The 22,214-nt window shown below is 36.4% G+C and overlaps 3 protein-coding genes across 5 annotated transcripts; 2 read left to right on the plus strand and 1 right to left on the minus strand.

The window, feature by feature from the left end:
* Positions 1 to 490: 490 nt before the first annotated feature.
* On the plus strand, positions 491 to 5,866 carry LOC133726720 (beta-glucosidase 13-like). 3 transcript variants are annotated; one of them, XM_062154325.1, is made up of 14 exons: positions 491 to 790; positions 1,913 to 1,940; positions 2,386 to 2,522; positions 2,626 to 2,736; positions 2,833 to 2,905; positions 2,994 to 3,071; positions 3,221 to 3,308; positions 3,412 to 3,625; positions 3,859 to 3,974; positions 4,201 to 4,421; positions 4,520 to 4,554; positions 4,691 to 4,793; positions 5,107 to 5,215; positions 5,326 to 5,858. In XM_062154325.1, exons 1-14 carry the CDS (start codon positions 575 to 577, stop codon positions 5,495 to 5,497), a joined length of 1,701 nt encoding a protein of 566 aa, XP_062010309.1. In that variant the 5' UTR covers positions 491 to 574; the 3' UTR covers positions 5,498 to 5,858. The 3 variants fall into 3 exon arrangements, with proteins under 3 accessions (XP_062010309.1, XP_062010308.1, XP_062010310.1); XM_062154324.1 differs by having other exon boundaries at positions 2,830 to 2,905; positions 5,326 to 5,854; XM_062154326.1 differs by lacking the exons at positions 4,520 to 4,554; positions 4,691 to 4,793 and having other exon boundaries at positions 2,830 to 2,905; positions 5,326 to 5,866.
* A 458-nt stretch (positions 5,867 to 6,324) lies between these two features.
* LOC133726721 (uncharacterized) lies at positions 6,325 to 8,515 on the minus strand. The gene is made up of 6 exons (XM_062154327.1): positions 8,356 to 8,515; positions 8,180 to 8,275; positions 7,809 to 7,880; positions 7,383 to 7,549; positions 6,949 to 7,060; positions 6,325 to 6,851 (listed from the first exon to the last, which is right to left on the minus strand). The coding sequence occupies exons 2-6, from the start codon at positions 8,219 to 8,221 to the stop codon at positions 6,633 to 6,635; spliced, it is 612 nt and encodes a 203-aa protein (XP_062010311.1). The 5' UTR covers positions 8,222 to 8,275; positions 8,356 to 8,515; the 3' UTR covers positions 6,325 to 6,632.
* Positions 8,516 to 17,974: 9,459 nt separating this feature from the next.
* On the plus strand, positions 17,975 to 21,461 carry LOC133726722 (beta-glucosidase 24-like). Its single transcript, XM_062154329.1, has 12 exons — positions 17,975 to 18,390; positions 18,545 to 18,658; positions 18,745 to 18,820; positions 18,925 to 19,002; positions 19,092 to 19,179; positions 19,258 to 19,471; positions 19,690 to 19,805; positions 20,058 to 20,278; positions 20,406 to 20,440; positions 20,535 to 20,637; positions 20,730 to 20,838; positions 20,958 to 21,461. Exons 1-12 carry the CDS (start codon positions 18,070 to 18,072, stop codon positions 21,136 to 21,138), a joined length of 1,656 nt encoding a protein of 551 aa, XP_062010313.1. The 5' UTR covers positions 17,975 to 18,069; the 3' UTR covers positions 21,139 to 21,461.
* Positions 21,462 to 22,214: the final 753 nt, after the last annotated feature.

The raw sequence follows: 22,214 nt of genomic DNA on the forward strand, positions 1-22,214 counted from the left end.
ATTCAGCTCGATCATCGGATGCATATCTCCCATTGTTTTATTCTTTCCTAGACCTAGACGTCTTTTTGGACGTTTTATTCTTTCCTAGACGTCTTTTTGGACGTTTTATTCTTTCCTAGACGTCTTTCTTTTTGGACGTTTTATATTCTTTCCTAGACGTCTTTTTGGACGACCATACTTTTAACAAAGGGTAATCAGTAATCTTAAATGATAACACTTTTGGAATATAAGGGGCCAACACTTAAGGGGCCAATGCGTCAAACCATACTTTCAGGAGTTTCAGAAATGATAAAGTCATAGCCACCGCTTTTATGATTATTAAAAAATATTATAAATGTTGGACCAATCTGCACATTCTATTGGACCATAAGATACATATTAAAGTAGACCATGTGGGAGGTCAAAAGTGTAGGTAAATGGATTTGGATAAAATTTGTTCTTGGCTTAAAGTATATTAATTGGGTTGGAGTTCATGGTTTGGTCTTCTCATTGTTTGGGACTCTGGGTTAAGCGCTGTTGCCTTCATTAACTCTTTATATATATCTTTCCTCTTTCTGGTTAAATTCGAGGAAGCATGAGGCCGTCGATTTGCTCAATGGAACACTGTTGGTTCTGTGTTCTTCTTGGTTTAGAAACCAGTGACTACTTACCCTTATCTCATACTCTCAGAGATTTCAACGATTCCAGCAAAACCCAGGTTTATGTGCAGTTCGGTAGGGGGTGCTGGTTCTGCAGATTTTATATGATGATGTCCTGTTTGATAGCAAGAACAATGGAGGCTTGTTTCCGGGTGAGCACTACCCAGCCTCGCTGTTTTTGCTTCTTTTTTTTCCATTACAATTGTTTCCTTCCATTTTATCCCCCTTTACTTTTTACACAAGTCTGCATTAGCTTAATTGTTAATGTTACTAGTTTAATTGTATACCCAAGTAATGTTCTTTTTTTTTTCTTCGATTGAACAAATACTTCATTACAAAAAGAAACTACGAGCACAACCACCCCTAAAATTGATCATATTGTATACACAACTAGTTGGAATCTTTTGTTTGGAAAATTGGCATGGTAATGGAAGACTTAAGTTTTCTTATTAAATTAATTATGAGGTTTCTAATTTTTTTTTTTTTTCGTTTGGCCAAGAAAGTATGAGGTTTCTTGAAGGAGGGATCGATGGGCCGTCAGCATTGAGTTGTTTACGTATATTTTTGCAGCATGGTATTATCATGCATGGATGCCCGGGATTTACTATTAACCGATAATTACGTAAAATTTCTAATGTTACTAGCTAATTGTGTAATGTCAGCATTAGCTTAATTTTTAATGTTACTGGCTAGTTTAATTGTATACGCAAGTAGCTAGCTAGTTGGAATATTCAGTTTGGAAAAATTGGCATGATCTTGGAACACTTAATTTTTTCTTATTAAAATAAGCTTGAGGCTTCTATTTTTTTTTGGTTGGTCAATAACTACTTGCGTATACGATTAAACTGGCCAGTAACATTAAAAATTAATTGAGGTAAAGAGCCTTTGACCGAATAAACAATTCAGAGTTAGTTTAGGTATTTTGCAGCATGATATTATTATGGATGCCTGGGATTTACTATTAACATATAATTACAGTAAAAAATTTATATAAGAGTAAGTTTCATATAATCATTAAAAAATGTCGGTATCAACTCAAATTAATTATAAAAAGGACCTTCATCATTGTAATTAGTTATATTTTTTTGTTCACTAAAAAAAATTAGTTATTTTTTTTTTATGTCTCGTCTTAATAACCTTGTTTTTACATAGTATTTTAATTGACAATAAGACCAATAATATACATTGTCATAATAAATATTCATAAATACATTGTCATAATAAATATTCATAAAGAAATAAAATATTTTTCTTAACAATTTTTTTTCTTTCAGGGATGCAGCCACGTCTTTGAGCTTGTGGGTACGTAATAACTTGTCAACATGGACAGTTTCTTGTTAAAGCCAGAATGTTTCTAATTTATTTTTATTTTTATTTTTTGATTTGTCAATCACACGGTGTCCTCAAAGGCTTCCTAGGCCCAGAGACTAATCCGTGCTCGGGGGATCTTGTCAAAACGCTTCCTCCCCCCTGGCCACCAAGAATATATTGAGATTTAACTCCAATAAGCGTCGGCGGGATTCGAACCCGGGTGTGGGGGTTCCACACCTGGAGGCTCTTACCAACTCGACCACCTGTAGTGGTTATGTTTCTAATTTATTAAGCATGTTTGCCAAAAAGTTGGCATTGACTTTTTGGTATATCCATACTATTAAGTTATAAATTAGTTAGTTCTCAACTTTAATAATGTAGAGAAGTTCTAGTACTATAATCTAAAATTAGGACTAATTAGGTCAATTTTCACCAGCGGGTACAGGTGCTCTCGATGACGCAAAACTTCCTAACCTCAATAAGGCTCAGTCGACTAGTACTGGAAGCGAAACTATTAGCAGGAAAGACTTCCCCGCTGATTTCAAATTTGGTTGCGCCACTTCTGCTTTGCAGGTTGAGATATATATCGATCATCATTATATCTTGTACTATCTTTTTGACTTCTAACTTGTTTCGTTGCTGATATGATGCAAAAGTTTTGTTTAACGTATTGTAGACGGAAGGATCCGGAACTGAAGGAGGGAGAGGACCAGCGATATGGGATAAATACATACAAGATGGCACTCCAGGCACAAAAATTGCCGTTGATTCCTACCACCGGTATAAGGTATATATGCGTGTGCCAAGAAACTAGTCTGTTGACTCTTATCTATGCATATACTCACGTACATGCTAGCCTCATCATTGTGTTTCGTACTAGGAGGACGTGCAACTGCTCAAGGCAATAGGAGTGGATACTTACAGATTCTCCATGTCTTGGTCAAGAATTCTCCCTGGTATATATACTTGATATATTTCGAGCTCATTACAAGTTAAGTTAGATCAAATTACCTTCATGTGTTGCTGGGATCGATCATTTTGCAGGGGGAACCATAGACGCTGGAATAAACCAGGAGGGTATCGATTTCTATAACAACTTTATCAACGACCTAATTGCGAATGGTATGATATATATATATATGAACTATATAGCAATCAATTCATATGATGTATCTCTAGGCATGGGATTTATCAATTTTCATCCCCATAATTGTAGTCCTGTTATGTTTTTCTTCTTTAATTTTGTATATATATGATGTACGTACGTGCAGGGATAACTCCATTTGTGACACTGTTCCACTTCGACTTGCCCACAGCACTGGGTACTAAATACAACGGTTTTTTAAGCATTGATATCGTGTAGGTGTCATATTTCTTAGTAATCTAATTAATAAATTAATTAATTTTGTGTAAGAAATGATGAGGTCTAATTCACTTGGTTGATCAATTATGAACTTATCAGGGATGATTTTAAAGCGTATGCGGATTTATGTTTCAAAACTTTTGGCGATCGAGTGAAGCATTGGGCTACTATCAACGAGCCACAAGTGTGGGGGGAATACGGCTTCACTAACTCAGATCCAAACGCAAACGCTGCCACAGATCCTTTCCTCTCTACACATCACGTTTTATTGGCTCACGCTGCTGCCGCCAAACTCTACAAAAACACATACCAGGTGATCATGCATGACTCAAGACTCGAGAATTAATTAAGCATATATGGAATAAAGTTGCCCTAGCAACCATGCATATGGGAAAAAAGATGCCATCAAGGAATTGATCGAATTTCAATCATTTTCATTCCTTGAACCAAATAGAGCATCAGTTTTTGTTTTGTTAAACTTGTAGGTTGCAAACCTTAGTACTTGTCTTAGCTTGTAATGACCATTTGCTTAAATTGCATGCTTAGGCTTCACAAGGAGGAGAGATTGGAATTCCCCTGGTTGTTGAATGGTTTGAGCCATTTGAGGACACCATGCCAGATAAAGCTGCGGCCCGTAGAGCATTTGATTTCTTAGTCGGATGGTACGTAAGTACTTAACCTAAACTGGGAAATTTATATATATATATATATATATATATATATATATATATATATATATATATATAATTACACACACACACACTATGGAGTCTTCAAAAATAAATGCTAAATGACTTTCTTCGAGTGCACGAATACATAGCATTTGTCCTAATTGTCCTTAATATATCCTCACCCAACTTGTTCTATGATTTTTTATTTCTTTTGTAGGCTTATGGAGCCACTTGTATATGGTGATTACCCGTTCATTATGAAAGCTCTAGTAAAGGATGGACTTCCAGAATTCACTGATGAGCAGAAAGAGTTGGTGAAAGGGTCATTCGATTATATTGGGGTGAACTACTATACTTCCCGATTCGCGGCTCCAATAGCAATAGTCGCCGGTGAAGAAATTACCAGCTCTGATCAGTACCAGCACGTTAACATCACAGGTAATTGATACTTGAGTAGGTAATTAAGAAACAAGAATTAAGATTAAGATGATCAAATAGATGAACTAAACGGATTTTTGTGTGCTTAAATTTTACAGTGGATGGACCAGATGGTGAACCCATAGGCCCTGCAGTAAGAACTAAGAACGATCGTATTATTGCGTCCTAATTAATTTGTGTTTTAACCAATTAATTAATTGAAAAGTGCATGCATGCATGCTCTGATCAATCACTTTTATCTAATTATTTGTTAATAATACATATACTAGACACCAGGGAGCAGTCAGATCTACGTTTACCCAGAAGGTCTGAAAAAGGCATTGATTTTACTGAAGGAATACGGCAACCCCAAATTCTACATTACTGAGAATGGTTAGTCCATCATATATTCAACCATATGTAGTCCAAGTAGAGTTTATTGTTTTCTTTATTTATCAAAACCATGGAAATAGATAAGCTTCTATCACACTCCCGAGTATATTCTAAAGTTTTCACTCAGTAGATCTACTTTTCAATGAATTAACATTTAGAGATTAAGGAGGTACATACGTTGTAGAGTTTTTGAACAACAAATCGATAGGGGAGTCCTAATCATCAATCTTAAAAGAATCGATAGAGAAGCTTCTCAATAGAATCGTCTTCGGAAAATGACCAATAATCGATCACTTGTGCTTGCATGCAACAGGGTATCCAGATAAACGAGATGACACCGTTCCACTTTCAACTGCGTTGATTGACGATGCTCGAATTCATCATATAAAGGATCATCTCACCGCCATTAAAGAGGCCATGAAGTAAATGCATATATTATATATTCACACTCAAAACCTTATGAATTTGACCCTTTAATTATAAACTTGTAATACTGTTACATGTGTAATTGTGTTTGTAATTGTGAGTGCAGCACCGGAACAAATGTGAAGGGTTACCTGATGTGGGCGACGTTGGATTGCATGGAGCCGGGATCAGGCTACCAAGTTCGATTTGGTCTGAATTACACAGATTACCTTAACAACTTGAACCGAACTGCCAAGAAATCTGCCGGCTGGCTCAAAACTTTCTTGGCTTCCAAGTAAAGGACTGATTGAAGCTCTATCTGAGCAAACATTTCTGGCCAAAAGGAAAGGAAGCATCTGTATTCAAATTGTACGTTGTAAGTAACTAAGTTAACCATATGTCTAAGTATGGTTAAAATGTCTATTTGTTTATTAGATAAAATAAACCTGCAGTTAGGTATCATTAGGCAGCACTATATACAGAGATATAGTAATATATAAACCCTTCGTTCATTATTTCTCATGTTGAGTTTTCCTAATGAGTCATTACCAACTTGATGATGCATGGTTTCTCTAAGAGTTGTGCCGATGGATCATTTGTGAATCATCTCGATGCTTGTAAAACCTTTATTTGCTCTGTCATTGTTTGTGAAAGATCATGATTCGATTGCATTAACCTGAGTGGCTGAATGTGTGAACCCCGCACTTCGGGGCACTTCACCTTCTGGATGTTAGAAAATCCCCATTGAATCGATTTACCAGTTTGGTACTGAAAGAACCCAACCAACTCCAGCTAAGTTCTTAGTTGCTTGAAGTAGTTGAACATCAAGCAAGGAATACATGGTTTTTAAAGTTGCTCTCGATACCTAGTCAGCTATGAAGTTTTCTTCAATGTGTCATTGAGGACAAGTTTAGTATAGCATGTCTCTTGGACCATTGACTTGTTCAAATATCTCATGAGGGGCTATGAACTTTCATATCAAACATTGTAACTCTTATATCATATACTTAATTTTGTCATGCGAGACCAAACCAATTCAACAGGAAGTGTAGAAATTTTCACTTTTGATAGAGAACTGAGGAACATGATACGACTCCGGCGGCATCAGAGCATCAAAGACATAAAATGTACAGAAATGACATTATGAATCACTCTGCTTCCAACTGGAAAATAGCAATTCAATCCTTCTGTCTACTGAACACCAATTTTGAAGCACCACTGAAATGGAAGTGATGCAGAATCACAGACACACAAGATCAATTTATTGCTGGAAAATACATCAGCATAACATAACATTTTCCTCAATACAGTTAAACCTTCGACATTTTTAAGCAAAATTTCAAATTTTGACGAGGTAATCGAGATCATAAAACATTGGTACAGTAAGTAATACTCCACATAAGTGATGAATCTAGCTCCATTCAAGGTAATCCTTCATACACTCACTTCGACTCTATCCTTCTTCCTGCCCTTCCGTGGATCATTAATATCCTGTTGTTGCTGTTCAGCCTTTATCTGAGCTCTGACCAAGGCTCGTCTTGTACGGGGTCGCATTTCCCTTACTTTTCGCGGGGGCATCAGATATGGTTCAAGGGGCCTATCACCAAATGGGTGTTCACTGCCAGCAAAAATTCTCAGCTTTCTATCTCTATCCTGCATCCATTGAAGCAACATTGCAATATACTTTAGTATACAAGGAGCATTTGTGTAAAATATAAGAGACGAGCAACGCTACTACTATATCACTCACGTCACGCAATTTGTTCTTAGGAAGCATGCGCAATACAGCTTTGCGAATGACTTCTGCAGGGTCTTTCACCATCTGATCCTTCAAAGTCCTTTCCTTGAGGTGCCCAACATACCTACATGCCATAAGTTTCTACATCATGACCAAAGGGAATGATAAGGAGGACTTAATTTAAAGGGTATTTGAAAACCTCAGCAATCAATTTTATTCATTCCTTTATTTCATTGATAGAGACATCAATAAATTTGATGATTCTCACAACTAGATTAAAAAAACTAACTTGTCCATTTCAAAATCTTGCAAGGGCAGGTCTACAACCAAAATGTAAAAACAAAACTACTACAGTCAACTAACCGTGACTGAATGATTCTACATCCATTAACTGCATCACTACTGCAGCAATGAAAACTTTTTTGTAGTAAGATAATGAAACTTACCCGGTATGCCAATGATAAACTTTATCGGTTAGTTTTCTCCCTGTGACACAAATATCCTTCGCATTCAGCACAATGCACATATCTCCATCATCTCGATTTGGAGCATACGTCGGTTTATCCTTGCCTTGAATAACAGTAGATATTTGAGAAGCTAGCCTTCCAAGAACCTAGAAGTAAGGTTACATTTTAATCAATACTCCACGAATCCATAACCTGACAACTGAATACTACCACCCCAACAAGTTGAAACCACATCAAATAAAGCATCACGAAGCTACTTGCTTCAGCACCCACCTTGTGTAAATCTTATTTCTACTCCAAAAGTAAACAGAAATTCATACGTCACAAGTACTGAAACAACCAACCAAAATGACCTCAAATCGAAATCAATTCAATGCTACTATTATAAAAGCCATAAACTATAACCTGGCCTTTGGCATCAAACACTTTCCACCGCAGCCCATCAAGATTAATCCGTCTCAGGCCGGCAACAGCTTTCTGTATCAACCAAGCAAAACACAAATTCTCAATCCACACACCCGCCAGCATTACAACATAGATTTCAAATTGATTATTAACAAACAAGCATCTATTGCTATGCGAAAACTTCTCAGCTATAGTTAACAGCATATAAGAAGCTTAACATTTCTCTTGGTACTTTTCACAAACACCTGGTGTGCATTTCTTAATCTACAATGTATGAGCTGTATGAGAATTGGGATTCAATTATGCGATGAAATCAACCATTACAGGGTATAAGAATTCGATTAATCATAAGAATCAGAAGCAAAATTTACCTTCAAATTGCCGTTAAAAGTTGCAGCTGCTTGGGTTGCCATATCTCTCTGTGCTTTTCAGTGACTTTCAACTTTCTCACACGGCGGAGCATCCACCTGCGAAAACCCAATTCCGAGATTAGGCAGAGAACACAAAGCTCGAATGGAATTATCCAAAAAAAAAAAAAAAATTGGACCTGTAAACCCTGAAGAAAGAGAGGAGAAGCTAGTAGGGTTTTGGACATGGAACTTCAGCACCGATTGAGAGTTTGGGGTTTGTTGACATGGGGTAGACCGTGGGCCGTGGGCCTAATAAACAATTTAGAGTTTTTTTAGGTGGTTTTTTCAGTATGGTATTATTTTGGACACCCGAGATTTACTAGTGACACTCAATGTTTCTTGTCATATCTTTGCATAAAATAAACAAGCAAGTCATTCCAAAAAAAAAAAAAAAAACAAGCAAGGGCTGCAAATTAACTCGTTGAGGCTCGAGTTTGCATTCGAGCTTAGCTCGTCAAGTTTGAGGCTCGGTTAATAGAGCTCGTGAGTAGCTCATATTTAGTCATGAGACAGTTCGAACTATAATTGAGTTTACTTGCTCAAGATCGTTTAATACAGCCAAATGTTCTCTTTTTTAAATAAAGAATTCTACTCCACCAAAAGGAAAAAAATTTCTATTCAAAAAAAAAAAAAAAAAGGAATTTTTTTTTTTTTTTTAATGAGGTTCTTTGACCTCAGCAGTCGGTAGTAATATATTCGTTTCCTCATTATTGAGTCTTGAACAAACTTAAACTTGAGCCCGTTAATTAAGCCCGTCAAGAAACAACCCAAGTCAAAACACCATTAAGTTTTGAAAAGAACTTGCAAATCAAGCTCAAACGCAAAAATTAATCATAACTTATACAGATGCCTTAGCCAGCGAAGCTAGACTGCTAGAGTTTATTCCATTCCATTCAATCATTTTTCATACTATTGCCATAGATATTTGCTTCCATATTTAACACATGCATGCATGATAGATCAAGTGATAAGACCGCATATACGTACTATTGTGATTGACGCTCAAAATTTTCAACTTGAGAATTTTGGCAGAAAAAAGCTAAAGAATAAGCCGAATGGGACGGAAACGATATTGAAGAAATTTGTTTCTATGTACGTAATTATGTTCATTGGAAGTTTGTAATTATGTGCGACAAGAAAACTAAGTAAATACATCAATCAGAGTCATTAATTCTGTCATGAGTTTTACACCTTTTATTGTTTTACATTGCATTTTGAAATTTCAAAAAGTCTTACTTTCATTATCAAGTTAAAGTGATAATTAATTTTAATCCAATTTGCTAGATGTTTGATATGGCTTGAGATTGTTTTTCTTTTTTTATGAGGTATCAATTTGCAAGATCCCCTGTAATGTTAAGATTGTTAGAATATTTGTAATGATACTACCTGAAGTTTTTATCTCCTTATTGTAATCGTCTATTGAAACTGACTTTCACTATTGCAACAGGGTATCCAGACAAACGAGATGACACCATTCCATTGTCAACTGCTTTGATTGATGATGCTCGAATTCAGCACATAAAGGATCATCTCTCTCTGCCATCAAAGAGGCCATGAAGTACGTAATTGCATTCCAACATATATATAAATATAATACACACACACACTCTCTCAAAACCTTATGGTCGAATTATGTTTAATTGTGAGTGCAGCACGGGAATTACAAATGTGAAGGGTTACTTGATGTGGGCGCTGCTGGACTGCCTGGAGATGGGATCGAGCTACCAAGTTCGATTCGGTCTCAATTTCACAGATTACCTTAACAACTTGAACCGAACTGCCAAGAAGTCCGCCGGCTGGCTCAAAACTTCCTTCCTTTCCTAGTAAAGTATTTACCGAAGCTCTGAGCATTTTCGAATTCCCTGGCCAAAAGAAAAGAGAGAATTAATTAAGCATCTCTGTATAAAAGTTAAAAGCAAATTTAACAAGTGTAGCCATTTAATTAAGTATGGGTACATACAATAATGCCTCTTTGTTTTCAATAATGGGTAAAATGTATCCATCATGTATGTCAACTATGAGAGATAATATAAGGTGAGAACTAAGATCAAATACCCTATTCCTTGCTCAACTTATAATCATTAATTGTAACATGTTTGAAACCACAGTGTTCCATTACAGATTTCTACACTAGATTTGCATATCATGCGCACTCATTAGGCAGCAGTATCATTTCAACAAATTAAAGGCCTAAACCCTACTTGTATCTGATTATCTGAAGGCCCCAAGATGCATGTTCTTTTCCTGCAATAGCTGGTGAGGGAATGACCCACCGAGTAAGCCAAACACACAGTACAGATTGTGGGATATTCAGCTCCTCTGCGGTGAGAAACCATGCAGTTAGCTAGGTGAATTTAATTTAATTTGGACCATCACTATGATCCAACGGTTTTGGGAGCAGCCACATCATCTAGCATAACTTATTGCGTTTTTAGTCACTAGTTAACAATTTAACATTCTCTTACCCCGTCCTCTCTATATTGAGTCTATTCTATTCCCATCTTCATAATCAGTTCTTTCATGAGATCAATGATTTTCTTGCACAAGTTTGGATTTTAATGGGTTCTTCCTTGACCCGTATTTATTTGGCTTCTGATGGTCCTAATGATCGGAATGGGGGATTGTTAATTATCCCAATGTAGACTTTAAAAAATCGAAATTCTAGTTGATGAACTGAACTATAGAGAAAGGCACAAAGGGGTCGATGTCGTCAATTCTATCGTATATTCTCTTAGAGATGTTTGTATTCATTTTGCTTCCCATTTAATCTCAATTGCAGAAACAAAGAAAATAAAAGACAGAAAGGGAGAGAAGAACGAGGCAGTGAATCGAGCAAAATAAACGGTGCATGTTTCACGACAGAAGTACTTTATTGAATAATAGAGCAGCTATGCACGACAGAATAAACGGTGCATGTTTCACGTTTACGGTTTACCCAATAATGGAGGTGGAGGCACCGGAGTTGTTATAAGATAGATGATCGGGAAGTTCAAGTGGTTAGAATTATTTCTCTGCCCAACTATTCCTATAAGTTTTTTTTAGTATTAGAGTTTGATGCTGTTTCCATTATTCTAGCTCGACTAGTACAAAAACTATGCTCATGGTGGACCTGGACTAGAGGTAGATCTACTTCGATAAAGTAATCAACCCTTAATAAACTCACAAGTAATGCACACGTGGAAAAACCTATTTTGGTAAAGCGTGATAAAAAAAGTTAGTGGGAACATTTTTTTTTATCACGATAACTTCCCACTACCCTATTATGCAGATAACTTCCTACACCCTCATCTGCAGATAACTCCTCATATTTTTCCAACTTCAATAATTACCAAGACATAAATATTACAAAAAGAAATTTTAAAACAAAAAATCTGTTTTACTATGCATATGTGGGCAAGACTAGTAGTAATAACTGTTGCTTAATTATTTACTAGCCTCCTGGCAATTGGCATGCGCTCTGCGCTTGCCAATTTACTTTTATAAAATAAATAATAAAAATAGTGAATTTTTTTTGAAATAAAAAAAAAAGTGCATTTATGTGACCAAAAAAGTGAAATTTTAAGAAAATAAAAAAGATAAAGGTTGAGGGCAGCCTAAGCGTTTCAAACGTGGGATTCTCTAAAAAAAAAAAAAAAAAAACGTGGGAGTTTTTTCCTTATCTTTTGTCTATCATTTCTGGGGAAAATAATTGGTTTGATTTATTTACTATTTTAGCCTTCTAATATAATTTTTATTTTCTAAACAATTCAATTACCAAAGGGTATAATAGGAGTTTTAAAAATTTAACCATGTGAAGTAAGAATTTGCTTAATATAATAAATATGCGTTCAACGTGTGATCATTTTGTGTTTTCCTTCTGGACCTTTCTCTTATAGTTTCGTTTCGTTCAAATTATTCTTTTTCTTCCATAACATGGCGTACATCTTTGGTCCATAATCAACAATCACTTGCTAGCACCGAACAAATGATCGTTTTTAACGTCATCGATCGATATTGTTGATTTTCTTTATATTTGGTGCGGCCTGACCTCATTGCAGACGAAAACGAACCGAAACCGACTTGTGATTGAAATTTCTCAATACGGGAACGTCCACCTCAAATACCACTACGTCAAGTTGATCACAGTACACACCTACCCTTGTTTTATTGGGATAATTATCTTCTGCATATTATATTGGACCAGATGATAAATACCTACAGAGCCAATACACTTCCTAGGACCATGTGATGGAAAATAAAAAAAGATAACTAGTACGTATTATATTTGACCATGCGAGAAATGGACAAAACAAAAGATAGGAAACTAGACAACTAATCTTTTCAACAGAAAAAATGAAGGAAAAAAAAAACAAAAAAGAACAACTGGACAACCAGTAAAATCATGTGACACATTCATCTCTCTTTTGTAGTTTTGTGAATAGTTTACTCATGCCTTGATTAAACTTGCCGAGTCTCTAGATTAAAATAATACCACGTGTAGTTTTGTTAATATTTTACTCATGTCTTAATTAAACTTAGATGTAGTCCCTTTATTAAAATAATATCATGTATCCTAAACATATGTATGACTTCATCAAAATCTGGATCGTCAAAATTACCCTTTAATCTAAAAAATAAAAAATTCATAATGCATTATTTAAATAGTTTATTTTATTACAATAAAAAAACATAAGAACATCAATGAAAAAAAGAATTAAGGAAGTGATAATTGAACAATAATCACATGTGTATTGCATGGATGCGAGGCTAGTTGTAATAACAAGCTCGATCACGATCTCCTTAAATGTCAAGCAACTTGACCAAAAAGAATTCATATATCATGAAACAAATGCATGTGACAAGCTTATAAAATGGTGTTAAGTAATTTTTAGGGCAAAAAGTACCAAGTTTGGCCAATTTTTTTCCCCAATCAATTGACGATTGAATGATATTTACACATGTTTGCCAAAAACTATTGTCAATTTAATAGTGTTAACAAACAATAATATACTAAACTCTTAGTTTCAAAGGTCACATTATTGATGAAATTTCAGTCCCTTAATATTTTTAGTGGGTATTTTGTGAGGCGAGATGACAATAAAGTTGAACATCGCGTAGCAATAGAAGCTTAAAAATTAGTCAGTCTTTTCTTTGTTAACAGTCGAGACCTCCTCGACTTCATCAGTGTGTCAGTATATATGGACTTTCAAAGTGAAGTCTAGTGTAGACAAGAATATTCTAGGTACCTCTATCTTTTTTATGGGTGATTGTAGTTATTTGACTCCATAACTTGTTGTAATCATTTCGTTATTAACAAAGTTATCTTTTGATTTAAAAAAAAATACAAAAACAAAAAAAATTCTTAGTTCATGGATATTGAATAGTAAACTAATCTTGTTTAAAAGATTATGTACAATTTTGTATGCTAGATTCTTCAAAATAGATATAACCTGCACCAAATTAAGCAGTTTCATGGTTTAAATGTAGCTATCTATATAGAGACATATATTTATATAAAGACGGAAACTCATAACTTTACCCTTTTTTTTTTTTGTACGTCACTTAATGTAATATTTTCCTCGTTGAAGCACCATGAACTTTTACAAAAGTTTTTGGCCCGATTCATCATTCAAGAAACACATGACGAGGTGAGAGAGAACTTTTCCACATTATGAAAATGATTAGCCATTACAGCAAGATAAATTATTATTGGATCGAGTTTTGAAATTATTGTCCTTTGACTGATTCCACGTTTAGCACACCGTGAAATGATCTATCTCATTCTGTTTTGTTTTGTTCTGTTCAGAGTTTCAAAAAAGTGCTCAGGCAGGTGTCAATTAATGTCTAGTAGAATCAATAATTCAATATCATAATATACACGTTGCCATTGGAGTTGATACTCCCCGCTAATAATCCAGGGAGAGGTCCCATTAACCCTGTACCAATAAAAATTTGCCATCTGTCCTCTCACTTAATGAAGTTAACTCTAGGTTGTGTTTAGAGCAACTCCAACAGAGATAGGGATTTTTGTATAATAGGAAAGCAAAAGTCAAAACTTTAACATCTTTTTCTTCTCCAACTCCAACAGATTCTCTATTTTACAGCAATCTCTAAAATCTCCATATTCTTCCTTAAATTTTTAGAGATTGCTGTAAATATACGGAATTTGGTTCTCTTTCCTCACTTTCCCTAAAATAAGGATTGTTATAGCTAATTTGTTGGAGCAAAAAAGACTCATTTTTCCCTAAAATAGAGAAAAATCAAAATATGGGGAAGCTGTTGGAGTTGCTCTTAATATGATTGTGTTTTTAAGAAAAATTAGTTTTTGCTTATTTCTTAAAATAAGTGGCTGAAAAGTAGCCGGTGAGCCGTGATATATTAGAAAATTATAATTTTAACATTGTAAATGTTATGAGTTCTATTCTCATTGGCATATGTAAGGGTGAGGTGTGATAGGGGTTAAAAAAAAATAAATTAAAAAAAAAAGTGGCTGAAAACTTTACGAGTGTTTAGTCAATTGAATTTTTTTAAGTGTTGTGAGTGCTAGTGACAAAGTATTTGGTAAACTTAAAACTTAAAAGTGCTTTAAGTTTATAGAAGGGGAGTGAAATTTACACTCCCTAAATTACAAACCACACTCCCTTTATATTTTTATAATATTTCTAAAGGTTTCTGTTTTTAAATTCTCAAATATACCCTCCAAATACACTTGAATTTTCCAGCAAACCAATGAAAATAAAAAAGAATAAACACACAAGTCCAACAACAACAGAAAATTTGTGAAATCCCCCAGTTTCCATCTCTATGCAAAATGTCGCAGTTCGAAGGCCAAGCTCAGCTTCCGAAGTTTGCAGTACCAGAACAATACGACATAACGCTGAACCCGGACCTCATCGCCTGCAACTTAAGCGGTTCCGTCGCCATCGACCTCAAGATCGTCGCTGATACCTGGTTCATTGTCCTCAACGCCGCCGAGCTCCCTGTCAATGCCGCTTCTGTCTCTTTCAATCAACGAGACTCATATACCCATTATTTCACCAAGATTATAAAGCTCAATTAAAGCTTAGCTTGATTTGCAACTAAATTTTCCAGAAAAGTTTATTCCTGGAATGATTGATCAAGGAAATTATAGTCTTTATAACATCTCAATTCCATCTAATCGAGATTTTCAAAGAACGGTCATTTTTGTTGCCTGCTCTGGACTTGGCTTGACGCTCACCTTACTCTCTCTATCTTCTCTCTTTCCAAACCCAGAAACACAAATTAACCACAAACAAAAAGAAATGCTTCTCAAGCTTAAATCAACTCCCATCCGACCATTTGACTTTCACTCCCCTTATAAAATGACTAATTTGAACATAATGTTTAAGTACTTCTTGCTTTAACTATTTGGTAATCCCTTCATTCTTTGGTTATATTGTTAAGGATTAAATACTTGTTACTCCTCATACTTTTCTCTGAAAAACAGTTTGGTCCCTCGCCTTTTAAATTAAACTGAATAGTCCTTATTCTCTCAAATTCTCATATAACAAGTCCAAAATGATCCGAAATGACTATTATGCCCCTAATTTTCTATTTTTATTATTATTTTTATTTTTTCTCTATTTTTTTAATTTTTCTCCACTTTTTTTTTTATCTTTTCTCTCTCCCTCTCTCCTGGCCGCACAGTCTCTCTCTTTCCCTCGACCTCTCTTCTTCTTCTCTTCCTCTGCAACCACCAGAGAACACCATCTCCGGCCACCAATTCATCACGCCGCTACCTCCAATCGATCCAGCACCCAAATCCCACCCAAGCCCAAGCCTCACCATCGACATGCACCGCCTCCGGCCTCCACCCGCGACCACCCAAGGCTGCGACGCTACCGCCTCTGTACCTCCATCGATTTCCAACCATCACCTCGCCATATCGACACCACCGTCAGACTCAGCAAGCCTTAGAGAGCAAAACCCAGAAACCCCTCTGCCCGCCGACGCCGTTCGAGAATCACCGGAGCTCTCGGCTCTGCATGCCTTCGATTTCTAATCTCCAGCTCGAATCGAGCTTCAACACCTCCATAAACGAAGTCGGAGCTGCACTATCTTTCGAAACCCCAAACTCCCGACCTCCGATTCTGACCAAAGCCGCCGCACGCGCTTCACGCGCCGCCGCTGGTGCGTGGGAGAAGATAGCTCCGCCGCTCATGGCTGCTGGAGCTTCAGACCGCCTCTATTAGGTAATCTTCATGTTTTTCCTTTGATTGGAGCTTCTGGGTTGACGAGAAATTGAATCCCTAATTGTGTTGTTTAATTTTGGATGGTGATGAAATGGTGGCCGGAAATGGTGTTCTCCGGTGGTTGCAGAGGGAAGAAGAAGAGAGAAAGGGAGAGTTTAGGTTTTTGGTGAGATGGTGGCTGGAAGTGGTGGTCTCCGGTGATGGCAGAGGAAGAGAAGAAGAAGAGAGGAAGGTAAATTACGTGTAGCTAAATTATATTAAGGATTAAATGTTTGTTAAGGAAGTGTAGCTAAATTACGTGTAGATGAAGGTGTTCTCCGGTGGTTGCAGAGGAAGAGAAGAAGAAGAGAGGTCGAGGTTCTCCGGTGGTTGCAGAGGAAGAGAAGAAGAAGAAGAAGAAGAAGAAGAAGAGAGGTCGAGGGAGGGAGAGAGACTGTGCGGCCAGGAGAGAGGGAGGGAGAGAGAAAATATTAAAAAAAAAGGGGAGAAAAAAATAAAAATAAAAATAATAATAGAAAATTAGGGGCATAATAGTCATTTCAGATCATTTTGGACTTATTATATGAGAATTTGAGAGAATAAGGACTATTCAGTTTAATTTAAAAGACGAGGGACCAAACTGTTTTTCAGGGAAAAGTATGAGAAGTAACAAGTATTTAATCCTATTGTTAATGAAAGAACCAAAGCATTCCCAATGAAATTCCAGCAAGAGTCATGACGCAGCATCCTTAAGCTTACAAAAGATATATTTAATACACATTTAAAAAAGAAAACAAAAAAGAGAGAGATATATTTCCAAACACATGATAAATTGCTCTCATCTTGCATAGTTCATAGGTTAAAAAAATATGTGTTTTCATATTTATCAATTAAAATAAGTGCTATGATCTTGCATGCATGGTGCATACTCGGTTGTGTGCTTTCATATTTATCAATTGAAATAATAACAAATAAAAAGAAAAAATATCTAAGCACCGTCTAACAGAGGTGCTTTCTGTTAGAAATTGTAATATTGACATCTTTTAATGCTTATGACTATATGTCTTCTTTAATAACGGAATTTATGTTTGCTATATTCGAGTAATTATTGTGTGGTCTGGAACTACCACGTGCATATAGTTAGTGAGCTCTAGCTCTTCATTTGGGTGGAGAATAAGCAAAAAGAACAACAACAAAAAAAACAAAAAAGTACAATGATTTTGATAATTGAATTACTTGATAATAAATTATAGAGGTTGCAAAAATATCTTGATTCTAGAAGACTAAGATTGAAATCGATTATATGTATAGAGACAAGCGGTACGCACTAAGACAAACTATGATGTTTATATAGTCTTCTTCAATTACGTGTAATATTTTTTTTTTTTGAAAAGAGGTTTGAAACTCAACCTAATTTTTCGAGATAATTATGTGTAATATTTATTTATGTAGTTTTGTTTGATCACGCATCCATATGTTGATATAATCAGAGATTTGATGAGTTATGTCATCATATTTACACAAGTAGAAATTCAGAAAAGAAATTCTCTGGATCGAATAGTGACTTCCAATATCTATAAATAATTGCTTTGTGTAAAAGCATTCTCCATCCCGCTAAACACACTTGCCCCCTTCTAAGTAGCTACTCGATCTCACTCACAAACACACCCAGAAACCACCATGGCTCTCTCTCTAAGCTTTTCGTTGCCAACGTCGGCCACAAGAGCGCCGGTGAGCTCCTTCAGGAGACTACCGAGCCGTAATCCAACGGTGAAAGCCGTAGGAGTGTTCCCATCTAGGAGAATTGATCATAAGAGGGCCATCAGAATTAGACCATGCTCGGCATTGGGAGATTCGGTAGTAACAAGTGCAGTTACTGACACTGTGGCCGCGGTTGCTGATACCACAACGACAACGACAACCACAACTGCAACCACAGAAGTAACCAGGGATGATTTCCCTACTGATTTCAAGTTTGGTTGCGCCACTTCTGCTTTCCAGGTTGAGATATATCCATCTTCTAATTTGTCTCATTTCCAACTTCTGTTTCGCTTTCATCCAAAAAACCAAAAAAACTTTTGTTTCGCTTTAATTTTAACCAATAGGAGAGTCAACTTTGCAAAAGAAGTTTTATTTACGTATTTGCATAACGCAGACAGAAGGATCTGGAACTGAAGGAGGGAGAGGACCCGCCACGTGGGATAGTTACATACAAGATGACACAGTTGATGGCACAGAAATAGCCGTTGATTCCTACAACCGCTACAAGGTACTATATGCGTGTGCTAATAAGCTAAATATATCTACGTCGGTGACCAAATATTAATGTCACGTGCCTTTTGTTGTATTTCTTAGGACGACGTGCAACTGCTGAAAGATATGGGAGTGGATACATACCGATTCTCCATGTCTTGGTCAAGAATCCTGCCTGGTATGCTTCATTTCCCGGCATTTTTTTTAGCTAATTACAAGTTAAGTTATATATATAGGTAGATCGATCAACAAGCTTTATGTGTTTCGGGAATCAATTTTCAGACGGAACCATAGACGGTGGAATAAACCAGGAGGGTATCGATTTTTACAACAACTTCATCGACGAACTGATCGCAAATGGTATGTGTGAACTATGAAGCAATAAGTTCACGTGATATAGCTCAAGTATGGGATCAAGTAATGATTTGTTTTTGTATATAAATGTGCAGGGATAACTCCATTTGTGACACTGTTCCACTTCGACTTGCCCACAGCACTGGACACCAAGTACAGCGGTTTCTTAAGCAGTGACATTGTGTAGGTGTCAAATTTCTTAGTAATCTAATCAGTTAACTAACTGTAAAGTTACGAGTTCTAATTCACTATGTTTATCAGGGAGGATTTCAAAGCATATGCGGATTTATGTTTCAAAACTTTTGGCGATCGAGTGAAGTACTGGGCTACTATCAATGAGCCACAAGTGTGGGGGCAATACGGCTTCACTAACACCGCCGCAGATGCAAACGCTGCCACCGATCCTTATAAATCTTCGCATAATGTCATATTAGCCCATGCTACAGCAGCCAAACTCTACAAGAATACATACCAGGTGATAAGTCATTACTTACCAATAAAGATCTCATTTGGTTTGCAGATTAGAAGCTTAAGAATGGGAAAACTTCTCAGCTCCTTTTGGGTTGCTTTAAAATTCTCCTGCGAATGTGATGATTTCATTTCTGCAAACCAAACAAGCCTTACCTTTCAGTTCCTTAGATGTTATATATACTGCATACAATTACCACTTACCTAAGTTGTATGCATGCGTAGCCAACACAAGGAGGAGAGATTGGAATTCCGATAGTGGTTGAATGGTTTGAGCCATACCAAGACACCCCGCAAGATACATTTGCAGCCAAAAGAGCATTCGATTTTTTGACAGGATGGTTAGCTACTAAACTAAAGCTCAATACGTACCATGATTTCTTTCGAGTAGCTGCTATTCATCCCTCTCCTCAAGTCATACTGCACTCAAAATAACTGTCACGCAGGGACAATTAATGTGGAGTGTAGGATGACTTGCTCTATGAGAGTGCGAATAACACTGCTACCTTATATCGATCTGTCTCAGTCTTGGCGCAACTCTATCTTGATCTGTTTTTATTTCCCTACTAAAATGAACTACTACTACTTACTAGGTTTCTGGAGCCCATAATATATGGTGATTACCCATTTGTTATGAAAGCTTTGGTGAGGGATGGCCTACCAGAATTCACAGATGAGCAGAAAGAGTTGGTAAAGGGCTCATATGATTACATTGGGGTGAACTACTACACCTCCAGATACGCCGCTGCAGTACCAATAACAAGCAACGATGTCTACACCACTATGGATCAGTTCCAGCATGCTACCATCACAGGTACTGTACTCATTTAGTTACTCCCTTGTACTACTTTCTTAAAGATACAACAGATATATATATGATTGAGATAATTAACAATTACTGAAAACTCATGGAGAACGATTCCTATTTGTGTTTGTCACAGTGGACGGATCAGATGGGGAGCCCATAGGCGCTGCAGTAAGATCATTTCTGGCGTAATTAATTTGTTAATTATTACACTAATTAGAATCCCAATCATGTTTTACTTACTTTAGTCTTATTTGGTAATCAGACACCAGGGAGCTCTGAGATCTACGTATATCCAGAAGGGCTGAGAAAGGCATTGATTTTGCTGAAGCAATACAACAATCCCAAAATCTACATTACTGAGAATGGTTAGTCATTTAATTTGTTAATTACTACCAAAGAAAAATGTAGGACTAGAATTACTTGCATCGGAATCTTAATAACCTTGCACTTTTAACAGGATATCCGGAAGCACGAGATGACACCCTTTCAGTAGAAGAGGCTTCGATTGACGATGTTCGAATTCAGCACATCAAGGATCATCTCGCCGCTGTCAAAGATGCCAGAGCGTAATTGCATAACAACACATCTTGCAAATTAAACTCAAAGATTATTAATCTGCTAGTTATTATAACAAGTATACTCCGGACTTGGACTAATAGACGTGTGCTTGACATTGTGATTGCAGTGCTGGAACAGATGTGCAGGGTTACCTGATGTGGGCACTGATGGACTGCCTGGAGATGGGATCCCTATACGCAGTTCGATTCGGTCTCAACTACACTGATTATCTCAATGACTTGGTCAGAACTCCAAAGAAGTCCGCCGCCTGGCTCAAAGATTTCTTGGCTTCAACCACTTCAACTTGATGTCAGTACGTAGCTTTGGATTAGAAGAATAAGACACAGCTTATGGCAAGAACTTCCTTTCCTTGTGAAATGCGGAATAAAAAGTAGGTATAAGTTAAGAGTGGCACACCATGCGCATGTGATGCCTTGCCTTGCCACTTTGAACCCATGAATTTGTCTATTTTCAAGCAGGCCTTTCTTCTATTTCAGGATTTTTTTTGTTTTTTGTTTCTTGGTGTGATTTTTGCACTTAATTACTGGATATTTCAAATGACATGGCCTAAATATTGTCATTTTCATTCATATAATAAAATATCAGCTCTGCAAACATGATTAAAGCTGTAGCCGTACCTACTTCTTAGAGCCAATAATTGGCTCAACCCTGCCCATTCCTATAACGTGTCAGGCCTTGTTTGTGTCGAACCCATAGGCGAGTCGTGCTGTGTTCATTTCGGGCCAAAAATTAGAATCAATTAAGGCCAAATTTATAAATATAAGTTGCGACTCATATACCACTGGTTCCACTCTCAAAGTCACAAGTCTCAACTATACACAATCCAATCACAAACCAAAATGAATTCCTACACTCTATTGATCATTTTTTTTTTCTGTAAACAAGATAGATTAATAAGTGACAAATTCTTTTGTTTAAAAAGCAGTCGACTTTGTCATCAAAGTAATAAACTTTCAACAAAATTGTCTAAAGGGGAATCCAAATTCATACTCAAATATATATTATCTTTATATGTAAGTTTGTCGTTTACACTCAAATATAAGTTTATTGTCTATAAAATATATATTATCTTTATATTATAAAGAAAAAAAATTTAAGTTATAGAAACGGGTCGGATCGCAGGCAGCAAGCAATATGTTGTGCTCGGGTTTGCCTATTGTGAACCCTGGAAAATTTTTCGAGTTTAATTGAGATCGTCTGTAGTTATTTATTTACGATCTCGGTAATTATCAAAGGTGCTCGAGAATATTTTTCAGAAATTCTTCACAAGGCGCAATCCTTGATTTAAGAGTTGGATAATAAAGTACAAGACATGACGAGTTTGTGAAAATTTTCGGGGAATTTTTCGATACCCGAGCTAATT

This window comes from Rosa rugosa, chromosome 1, assembly GCF_958449725.1.
Source record: "Rosa rugosa chromosome 1, drRosRugo1.1, whole genome shotgun sequence".
NCBI classification, from domain to species: Eukaryota; Viridiplantae; Streptophyta; class Magnoliopsida; order Rosales; family Rosaceae; genus Rosa; species Rosa rugosa.